The 12,198-nt window shown below is 40.9% G+C and overlaps 1 protein-coding gene across 1 annotated transcript in view; it reads right to left on the bottom strand.

Annotated features, from left to right (window-relative positions):
- The window catches only part of UGCG (UDP-glucose ceramide glucosyltransferase), a 38,256-nt gene that overhangs the window by 16,462 nt on the left and 9,596 nt on the right, over positions 1-12,198 (bottom strand). The window contains exon 2 of the mRNA XM_036090942.2: positions 1,656-1,797. Coding sequence (XP_035946835.1) covers positions 1,656-1,797 — 142 coding nt within the window. The remainder of the gene's footprint in view (positions 1-1,655; positions 1,798-12,198) is intronic.

Below are 12,198 nucleotides of genomic sequence, written 5' to 3'. Positions count from 1 at the left end.
CGCAACCAATTCAATTCCATCATCCCCCAAGGACCCAATATAAAAGTTCCATAACTAAGTTCTGAGAGTGGGTGAATGGGGATAGGGTGGGATGATGATTAAACAATTAAAATGTGACATCAAGTTTCACAAGGATAAATGCATGATTCTAGCTTAATAATAATCAATGAAATATTTAATAATAATGAGATTTAATAATAACCCATGAAAATATTCATTAAAAAATTCTCTTTGCATTTACTTACATAATGTGAGGTTTGAAAACCTTCCATTTTTCTAATTAATTTTATTTGTATCATTCTTCCTAAATTACAAAAGTACACTTTTTGCACTTTTAGTTTAAAAACATCAAGTATGTATCTTATTTTTAAAAAATTACATATTCGATTTATTGGATACATACTGCGTGCATATATATATACACACACACACAGACTAGAAGAAAAATACGTAACTGTTTTGCTTCAAATTAGCTTCAAATACCCACTTCCAAACTTTAAAAGCACTAATATAAAAACAACACTAAAAAATAACCAATTATACTCGTGTCCACATACTTAATAAGAGGTGTATTAAGGCTATTACATCTGTGTCTTCTCTATTCTTTTCATTGATGCTACCGAGAAAAATACGGGCTGAAAGAAAAGAAATAAGAGTGTCACCCTAAGAAATGTGGTGTGTATTATTTTCCTTCTCACAACTTGAGATACACTGTCCTAAAGAAATAGGAGGGGAAGGGTCTCCAAGTGGCAAAAACTATGGACAAACTGGACAGTCAGTGTAAAAACTGACACAAGACCTTGGAGGAAAATTCAATGGATCATTCAATGAATGATCAAGCAGGTAGAAATGTAAAGACACATTCAAAAGCGGTGTTTCAAAGAGGCAATTTAAAAAGCTGCAATAAAGCTAGATACATAAATCTCTTGATTTAGTAAGTTCTCCTAAGAAACTACAGGTGGAATATTAAAGGGAAGAGATAAAAAGGATACTGTCATCTCAAGAAAACCGGGAGTTCGCCAAAGAAGGCGTACGTTGAGTTCACAGATCTACAGACCATATAGATAAATGATACGAACAATACAATTAGGCATTAAAACCCAGAAAGATAAAGAAATTAGAAATTAGGTATGAGGAAGCCCCATCTTACTGCTAATTGTAACCTATTCTTGGCTCAAAAGCCAGATTTCTCAAGGGAATTTACGTTTACTTCCAGCTCTCTCGAATCTCATTTCAGACCACTAAACGCTGTTTTTTCTTTCGCACTGCCTTCTCCTCCTGTTGTTCACATACAACTCTCATGGAACAAGATTTTTATATTCAAACTATCAGGGACTTAACAATGTCTGAGCTCCAGGCGGTCTGCTCTGGGATTTCTAATTCAGATGGACATGCAGGTGGTCACAAGGTCACAGAAGGAATCTGCACGCCTTCCTCAACCCCAATTCTGTCCTGTAACTGCTGCTATTGCAGCATCAGTTGTATGAGGCCAACATCATCATGCACTTTTTTAATACCTCTACCTTTTACAGTCAAAATGCCTCTTTAAGGGTTTACCATGAGAGAAAAGCAAAAAAAAAAAAAAAGAAAAGAAAGAAAGAAAGAAAAAAAGAAAAGCTCTCACCCATTCCTAATGAGTACAAGGCTGTACTTACTTTGGGGTAATCCAATTCGAAGAATGTCTCCAAGTTGTTGATTAGGTTAGGATCTACCCCTTTCAGGGGCTTCAGAAGAGACACGCCTGGGAGCTTGCTATACGGCTGTTTGTCTGTTGCCTTCTTGTTGAGGTGTAATCGGCTAAAAAGCAAATGATGTTTACGTCATTTCTGCAGAACACATTAGTGCCAAATCTGTATAAAGTATGTGTTAAGCTATCAAGAAATTACTAAATTCTAAGTTTTAAAAAGCTATCTGAAAATGAAGGGATGTAACCAAATAAGCATCCAGTTTAGGAAAACCAGAACTAAGCAGAATGAATGTTCCAGTGAAGGCTGGAGCTGAAGACTGTTGTTTATGGCTGTACTCTCAGTGCTTAGAGAACCATGCCCAGCAGAGAGGAGGCATTCAATAAATACATGGTGAAGAAATGAATTATAGTGTTAGCCCACATATTAACCACCCTTCCTCCCAAACTGCCATCACTGTAGACCAAGAACTATAACAACAGTGGGGGGAATCCCTATCTTCCCCAGAAAGAGAGAAATATAACCAGAAAAATCTGAGAAATTTCTATAATAAGCAGTCCACACAACACACGACTGAAAGAAGTACTACACTCCCGAACGGCAAGCAAGAAAATGGGATAACTAGCAGAACTCCTGATATACACAAGATCAGAATGGCAGCGATGGAACAGAAGGAATTTGAAAGTAAGAAAAAGAAAAAATCTCAATGATAAGAAAAATGTCTATTAATGCCATTGGAAGATAACCAGTGCCACCAACACACAGATAAGTTAGCCATTGTTCTCAGTGCTGGTCCATCCCAAGGGTGCTACAGCACGGGGCTCCTAAGGAGGGAAGCCATGCCAATTAATGAGAGAATTTGCCTCAGTTAATGTTTGTGGTGTGACAACAGAGAGAAGAGATGCCTTTCAGCCGAGTGGTGATGTTTCTTTTTTTTTTTTTTTTTTTTTTAAAGACCTTATTTATTTGACAGAGACACAGTGAGAGAGGGAACACAAGCAAGGGGAGTGGGAGAGGGAGAAGCAGGCTTCCCGCGGAGCAGGGAGCCCAATGCGGGGCTCGATCCCAGGACCCTGGGATCATGACCTGAGCCTAAGGCAGACGCTTAATGACTGAGCCACCCAGGCGCCCCGAGGGGTGATGTTTCTAAAGGAAGTCACTGAAGTCTTTCCTCCTTCTCATAAGCAAGTCTCCAAGCACTCAACAGTAATTAGAGGTTAGAACAATCACGGGACCATGCACAAGATATTTTAAGACACACGTTCTTCCACATTTTAACATCTCTGAAATCAACGGCATCTTAACAATTGGTGGCATCCAGTAGCAGTCCTGAATTAGTAGCATGAAAACCAACCAATGAAACCTTCTAGAAGATCAAGAAAACACCAGCATCAATGCATCTTTGATTCAATGAAATACACTATTAATCTATGAATGACTTCTGAAAGTACACCACTAACATCATGCAGAGCAGTTAGCCATGGGCTCAGGTTCAACTAATTAAAGGCTGGGATGTGCCACGGCGGAATATCTAATGTTTCAGATAAGGCCACAAAACATTTTACAGAAAGAAAACAGGTTACCTACAATGGAAAAAATTTAAACCAGTAAGAGATTTTTTAAAGAACAAGACTGTATCAATATCCGATCTACAGCCCCCAAATACCAGAAAATAATGGGGTACCATTTCCAGTAGTGCCGCTTGGTGTGGTTAGTGCATAACTTGCTTTTTTACCGGTCTGCGATGAGAAGAAATGGAGAGAAAGCGTTTAGAAACAGTTACAGCAATTTGACATTTCCATGCCATCCAAGCATGTGATCAGTATTTATTTTTATTGTAGTCTACCAAAGTATCAGTCCATGCCAGACTGGAAATATTTTAAAGAGCTGATACTCTGCCATAGATAGTTTGGAAAATATTCATCTAGCAAGTTCATCGAGAGGCTGACCAGAGGTAAAACCATGATCTAAAATTTATATAACCACCGAGGCACGTGGGTGGCTCAGTTGGTTAAGCGTCCGACTCTTGATTTTGGCTCAGAGGTCATGATCTCAGGGTCATGGGATTGAGCCTGCACTGAGTATGGTGCCTGCTTAGGATTCTCTCTCCCTCTTCCCCGCCCCCCATGCACACGTATGCATTCTCTTTCTCTCTCTCTCTCTAAAAAAAAAATAAAATAAGGGGTGCCTAAGCGGCTCAGTCTGTTAAGCATCCAACTCTTGATTTTCGCTCAGGTCATGATCTTGGATTGTGAGATTGAGCCCTGCATGGGGCTGACCATGGAACCTGCTTAAGATTCTCTCTTTCTCTCCCCCAACACGCCCCCCCCCCACCGCCACTCTCAGATGCATGCACTCTCTCTCTAAAAAAAAAATAATAAAAAAAAAATAAAACAAAATTTATATGACCACTATTCCATACCTAACAAAATGGCAGACCAGATGTCTGGAGAAACCTATCCAATACAGAACATACAGATTGTTGGAGAAAAAAAGTTTATATATTTAATTGATTGACAGTAATATCCACATGGTTCAAATCACTGAAGATATTAAACACAAAAGAAGTCTCGCTATCATCCCTGCCCCCCATTCTCAGCATTATTAGTTTCTTACTCATCTTTCCAGAGACTTTTTAAAAATGCACATACAAGCCAACACACATGCACAAATTCTTACATATTTATAATGTTTAACATAGATGCATTAAAAGCTTGTTTTAAAATACATAACTGAACTGTTAGGAAAATAAATGAAACCTCCCAGGTCAGAAACAAGGAGAAATCTCTGAGTGAGGGAATGCTGACTGGCCCCAGGGACATCTGTTGGTGGAGACAAGCCTGAGACAAGAATGAGGGAACTCTGTTCTGTCCACCGTGTATAAATATGGAATCTCTGAAAGGCAAAGTAGAAAAATGCTGGCCCACAGTGGGAAGATGGGGATGCTCCCTTCTTGGATTCACTCCTGAATGAAGTGGAATAAAAGGAAAAAAGTCTTCCAAGAGAACACCCAAACACATGGGTTTGGAACCCATAATGCAAACTACCTGTGATGCTTGAACAAAACCCAAGGGAAATAAAAAAATTATAATCACTGACACTAGAAACTCAATAGACAGGTAGGACAAAAGAATGCATATACAGTTTAAAAGAGAACTGGAGAACTGGAATCTAGATTTGAAGAAATTATTCAGGATGTGGCACAGAGAGAATGGGACGGAAAGACACTGAAATCATGGAACAGTTTGAGACATGGGAGGATAAAACAAGAAGGCCTGATATCGCAGGAATTTTTTCATCTCTTCCTACTCCATGATCTTTAAGTGCTATTAAACTTATCAAAACTTGCACGAGGTCATGCCAATACAGAGAAACCCAGACCACTAACCCATTGATTTTGGCAAGTCTTTAGATTAAAAACAACAAGGATAACTTAAACAGTGTTAAACAGTCTAGTATTGATTCTATTCCCCCCCTTCCCTTCTTCTTTATTAAGACATTTTAGTTTAAGACACATAGATCAATGGGATAGAATAGAGAGCCCAGAAATGGACCCTCAACTCTACGGTCAACTAATCTTCAACAAAGCAGGAAAGAATGTCCAATGGCAAAAAGACAGTCTCTTCAACAAATGGTGTTGGGAAAATTGGACAGCCACATGCAGAAGAATGCAACTGGACCATATCCTTACACCACACACACAAAAAGACTCAAAATGGTTGAAAGACCTAAATGTGAGACAGGAATCCATCAAAATCCTAAAGGAGAACACAGGCAGCAACCTCTTTGACCTCAGCCGCAGCAACTTCTTCCTAGAAACATCACCAAAGGCAAGGGAAGCAAGGGCAAAAATGAACTACTGGGACTTCATCAAGATAAAAAGCTTTTGCACAGCAAAAGAAACAGTCAACAAAACCAAAAGACAACTGACAGAATGGGAGAAGATATTTGCAAATGACATATCAAATAAAGGGCTAGTATCCAAAATCTATAAAGAACTTATTAAACTCAACACCCAAAGAACAAATGATCCAATCAAGAAATGGGCAGAAGACATGAACAGACATTTTTCCAAAGAAGACATCCAAATGGCCAACAGACACATGAAAAAGTGCTCAACATCGCTCGGCATCAGGGAAATCCAAATCAAAACCTCAATGAGATACCACCTCACACCAGTCAGAATGGCTAAAATTAACAAGTCAGGAAACGACAGATGTTGGCGGGGATGCGGATAAAGGGGAACCCTCCTACACTGTTGGTGGGAATGCAAGCTGGTGCAGCCACTCTGGAAAACAGTATGGAGGTTCCTCAAAAAGTTGAAAATAGAGCTACCCTATGACCCAGCAATTGCACTACTGGGTATTTACCCCAAAGATACAAAGGTAGGGATCCGAAGGGGTACGTGCACCCTGATGTTTATAGCAGCAATGTCCACAATAGCCAAACTGTGGAAAGAGCCGAGATGTCCATCAACAGATGAATGGATAAAGAAGATGTGGTATATATATACAATGGAATATTATGCAGCCATCAAAAGGAATGAGATCTTGCCATTTGCAAAGATGTGGATGGAACTGGAGGGTATTATGCTGAGCGAAATAAGTCAATCAGAGAAAGGCATGTATCATATGACCTCACTGATATGAGGAATTCTTAATCTCAGGAAACAAACTGAGGGTTGCTGGAGTGGTGGGGGTGGGAGGGATGGGGTGGCTGGGTGATAGACATTGGGGAGGGTATGTGCTATAGTGAGTGCTGTGAATTGTGTAAGACTGTTGAATCACAGACCTGTACCTCTGAAACAAATAATACATTATATGTTAAAAAAAAGAAGATAGCAGGAAGGGAAGAATGAAGGGGGGGATATCAGAGGGGGAGACGAACCATGAGAAACTATGGACTCTGAGAAACAAACTGAGGGTTCTAGAGGGGAGGGGGGTGGGGGGATGGGTTAGCCTGGTGATGGGTATTAAAGAGGGCACGTACCGCATGGAGCACTGGGTGTTATACGCAAACAATGAATCATGGAACACTACATCAAAAACTAATGATGTAACGTATGGTGATTAATACAACATAAAAAAAAAAGACATTTTAGTTTAAATGCTAATACAGATGTACCTTCTATCCTTTGGAGAGCTTTTCATATCAAGAATGCAGCATTTTATCAGACACATTCTGACTCACCCAACAGCAATGAAGCTCTCTCCAGGTTTATGAAGAAGAGAACTGGTTAATACTAAATCTGAAATTTCTACTCAAAATAACTATAACCTAAACTATATCATAGGACCTTTAAAAAAAATTCTCATTTGTGTTTCTCCATATCTATCTCTCCTCCCCCACCCCCCAATATTTTCATTCCATACCCCAAGGAGTCACCTTGTGGAGTATACCCTAGGATACAAGAATCCTACTTTGGAGAATATTGTTTCGATTTATGTAACAGAACTGACAAAGCCCCTTGTTACAAATTAGGTGAAATGTTTATCAAAAACAGTAAAATATCCATTAAGTCACACACAAAATCACTCCGCACTGTGCTCAGCACACAGTGGTGCTCCATGACTACTTAGCATTCCCTTGCTGAACAATCATTTTTGAACCCCAAATGTACACTAGGCATTACCTTGTGCACTGGTGGTATAGCGAACAGGGGAATTCCCGACTATCAGGGAGCTGCAGTCTAATGGGGGAGTTGCACACATATATAAGCTCTTCTCCATATAAAACTTATATGTATAGTCAACCAAGCTATGTTCTAAAGCAAGAAATATATTAACTTGGCCTGCCACCTAGAGAAATGATGCAGGTGGATGCCTTAGCCATAGCCAGTGTTTTGTAAACCCATCTGTATTTTTCCAAAATATGATCAAAAGCCCATTTGCCCAGAGTCTCAAAAGTGGCCTGAGTGATGGAGTCCTCCAAGTGGGGTGTCTGTGACAGGGTCTACAAGGTTTACTGGTTTCAAACTTTGGTATCTGGTTTTTTTTTTTTTTTTTTTTTTAAGATTTTATTTATTTATTTGAGACAGAATGAGAGAGAGAGAGAGAGAGCACATGAGAGGGGGGAGGGTCAGAGGGAGAAGCAGGCTCCCTGCCGAGCAGGGAGCCCGATGCGGGACTCGATCCAGGGACTCCAGGATCATGACCTGAGCCGAAGGCAGTCGCTTAACCAACTGAGCCACCCAGGCGCCCTGGTATCTGGTTTTTAACTTTGGTATCTCAGGGCAGGGGTTCTGTATTACTTAGAACGGACTTGAGCCCACTGCAGCCACACATTGCACAGGCTTTATCATGGGTGCCCATTTCTACCCTGGGCCTAGAGCAGGTGACTTGCTTTCTGTCAGGATCCTTTGTACAATACTTTCTCAGTTTCAGGTTCGACACTGGGAATCCAGTTCTACCTCCCCATCGTGCATTTGGCTTGCGGGCCTGGTCCTTCTTTAAGAGGGTGGGGGAGAGTATTTTTTCTTGATGGGTAACACACATATAGTAAAGTCACATGCATTTTCTCAGAGTGAAACACCCATGTAACCAGTACCCAGATCAAGAAGCAGAATATTACCGGAACCCCAGAAGCCCTTGCCATGTCCCTATCTACTAACTACCCTCCTCCTCGAGGGTAACCACTATCCCGACTTCCAACACACTAATTCTGCCAGCATTACAATTTTATCTAAATGGAATCCCACAGGATGTACTCATTTGTGTCTGGTTTCTTTGACTTCAGTGAGATTCATCTTTGCTGTTACATTTAGTTATAGTTCACTTTTAAAAAAGATTTATTTATTTTCAAGAGGGAGCACGCGCATGCACACACAAGCGGGAGAGGGTACAGGGAGAGGGATAAAGAACCTTAAGTGACTCTGCACTGAGCATGGGCCCAACACAGGGCTCGATCTTATGACCCTAAGATCATGACCTGAGCCCAACTAAATATCTCACTCAGGTGCCCCTAGTTCATTCATTCTTATTACAGCATGTATTCCTTGTATTAATATACCACACTTTATTTAGCTACTTTCTGTTGATGGGCATTTGGGTTATTTCCAATTTGGGGCTAATACAAATAGTCTGCAGCCTTGTCTCTGTCCTTACTAAAGTACCAAAAACCCTGGCCTAAACCCCACTCCCACCCCTGGACTTAAACTTTTAGACAAGATGAAGAAATAGGGACTGAATCTGCTTGCCCACCTGAAGCAATTTTTTAAAAATCAGACAAAATATGGGAAACAATGGTTTTTAAGATACCGGACATAAGGTAAAGAAGGACAGTGATTCCTGCGACATGGAAAACAAATGAAGTATGCCCTCCAATTGCCCCAGCTTACTGCTTTGAAACAATTTCCAGGCCAGGAGACCAGTGTTTCTCAACATTTAATATACATAATGCCCAGAGGTAAAAATCACAACTTAATGGACCAGCTGCAGAACTTAAGAATCTATTTTTACAAGCATCCCAAATGATTCTAATGCAGGCTAGCGTGAACCACACTACAGTAGACTATAAATTCTCCAGGCTCCAGGAAAATAATGATAAACAGTATGTTTATCTCAATTAAAAAAAAAACACCACTGACTAAATAAGAGTAAATAAACATATACAGAGCTCAGAAGGTAAGGTTTGGTTCAGAGATAAAATTACGGAGCCATCCAGAGTTTGTTAAATACATTAGCTCTCTCGGGTAGAGCATGCCATTAGCAGGTACCCACAAATCAATGTAACTGATAGAGGGCCAGTAATGCATGAAGGAGACCAGGAGTGAGTAACCCAAGAAGCAGAAAGATAGGCAGGAAGAAAGGATTTAGTAAAGAAGGCTTTATTTGGCTAAGCTGTTTTTCTTTTTGAAAGTGTTCAAGGAAGAACAACACTAAATGCAGCTGAGAGAGAGATCAAGACATGTCCCTGACTGTCCCCCTGACTGTGTGGCCTTGGGGCCCTTGGAGCACTGTGGGCAGGGGGAGGTAAATGAAAACAGGCTAAGAAGTAAATGAATGAGAAGTACAATGTGATAACAGGGAATAAACACTATTCTCTCCTGAAATCTGACCTGAATAAAAGTTACTCTGGCCAGAGGAACTAGATGGAGAAAGGTTTTTCAGTTTAATTTTGGAAAAAAAAATTTTTTTTCTTTAATACTTGAGTATAGAGAGTAAGGGGAACAAGCTAGTCAAAGGTAAAGAGAGAGAAAATTTAAAATAATTAATGGCATGCTAGGACCCACGGTGTGAAGCAGGAGTTAGGAAAATCTGACAAGACTGAAGGTAGGAGGGTGAAGAGTTGGAGAGGTTCCGCCAGTAACGGGTGACAGGGGCTGAATAAAGAAACAAAGCATTCGGATAGCACCGCAGGCTCAGCAGAGATCTGAGACCATGAATGTGTAGTAGTACTAACCCACAGGGCTATGGGATTGCCCTCTGCAGGATTTTGAAAGTTGAGAAGCTATAAATCATAAGATGGGTTCAGGATAACAAGGCCGACTGACAGGAGGAAAGGCGAGGGGCAAGATGATGGAGTGATGAACTCGAGCTCTGGCTAGATGGAGGACTCGACAAAACACGAGATAACAGGTGGAGGCCACAACTGTGGATGGGTAGATGGCCTAGGGCAGTTGTTCTCAACTTTGACTGCACAAGAAAATCACCTGGGGAGTTTAAAAAAATCCTGATGCTCAGACCAATTAACTCAGAATGTCTAGGGCTAAGATGTAGGCAAGCAGTATTTTTTTTTTTAAAAAAGGCCTCCCCTGGTGACTTCAAAGTGCAAAGCCGAGAACCATGGACCTAGGAATACTAGATCACTATAAGAAGAGAAGAACGCAAGAAGGGTGGAAACTCAGGAAGATCAGCAGTTATAGGATGGCTGAAAACAAGGAGGCTGTGAAGGAGCAGTTCAAGTCACGTGAGAATGGGGAAGAGCTGCAGAAAAGAAGTAGGGGGTCTCTCCATAGTACTCTCAACACTGCCAGTTACCAGAAACTTCAGATTCACAGCAACTGGAGAAAAGTCCCATACAGATACTCTATCCCTGTGGATTACTTCCGGGGTTAATTTTAGGTTATCACTAGCTGTATAGAGCAGCATGCTGGTTTAAGAGCCTGGGCTGGAGCAGATCGCTGGGATTTTTATACCAGCTTCACAGCAAACGGAGTATCCTTGGATAAACTACTTCTTTATCTCATTTTTTTAAAAAGTGTGGACAATTAATACCTACCTCATAAAGCAGTGAGAAATAGATGAGATTAAGCCACAAGGTAAACATTCAATAATAGCTATTACTGTTTTTAATTTTAAGGACATTTTCCACTTCTCTGAGTTACCAAGAGATTTAGAAATGTCGAACATTGATGAGGCTTATACACCAGAATGGAAGAACTGGAAATTCATATATTTAAAGATTCTTTCAGAGATATTTAAATATTAAGCCATTATGTTGGATTTTTAAATTAATTTTTATTTTTTAAAGATTTTGTTTTTAATTAATCTCTATACCCAATGTGGGGCTCAAACTCACAACCCCAAGATCAAGAGTTGCAGCCTCCACAGACTCAGCCAGCTAGGTGCCCCTATGTGGGTGTTTCTTCTTACTTTGTTTGAGAGAGAGAGCGAGAGAGTGAGAGAGCATGAGCACTGGGGGGCAGGGGCAGATGGAGAGGGAGTGAGAGACTCTTAAGCAGGCTCCACGCTCAGCACGGAGCCCAACACGGGGCTGACCTCACGACCCTGAGATCATGACCTGAGCTGAAATCAAGAGTTGGACACTTAACCGACTGAGCCACCCAAGCACTCGGGGTTTTTTAAAACATAAAATCACCCTTATGTATTAAGAAAGATTAAAGGGGGAAAGAGGAATCATCAAAAGTCCCAAATCATGGTTAAAACAGAGCAAGTCAAAACATGGCATAAAACACATCTAATGTAAAGTTTAAATTATATGCAGTATATAGGCTAAGGTTATATTTAAAGTTAAAATTATGCTCACTATTTAGGAACCAATTCAAAATCCTACAGAGATCATCCAAAAGCATAGAGGCAATTAAGTACAACAGAGAGGAACATTAAATATCACCAATGATCCACTGAAAGTGGCCTGAGCTCTCCTTTTAAACCACTAGAGAGGTTCTCAACTGGACAGAGGCACTGCACAGTCCTGGCTTCTCTGAATTCCTCTACCCTCAGAGCCTCACTCAAAATGTGGGATTCCACTGCCACAAGAACCCTTCCCTTGGCTCTGCTAGAGGAGAGCTCGCCACGCTCAGAGCTGAGGGGAGAAGGCCAGACATGATGAGCAAAGTAACTCCCAGTTACTATGTAATCAAAGCACACTGCCTTCCAGGATGGAGACGTTTTGAGGGATTCCAGAAGAGACTGTTTTGTTGACCATTAAATCACCATGCCCATGGCAGTCCCCAGAGCAAACGCTACAAGGCAGCCTTCTCACCCTAGTCCAGGCCAGGGGGAGGCCCCTCTGCACAACCCCTAACACCGGGTGAGCCCTCAATCCAGTG

This window comes from Halichoerus grypus, chromosome 14, assembly GCF_964656455.1.
Source record: "Halichoerus grypus chromosome 14, mHalGry1.hap1.1, whole genome shotgun sequence".
NCBI classification, from domain to species: domain Eukaryota; kingdom Metazoa; phylum Chordata; class Mammalia; order Carnivora; family Phocidae; genus Halichoerus; species Halichoerus grypus.
This window is presented reverse-complemented; position numbering and strand designations above follow the sequence as displayed.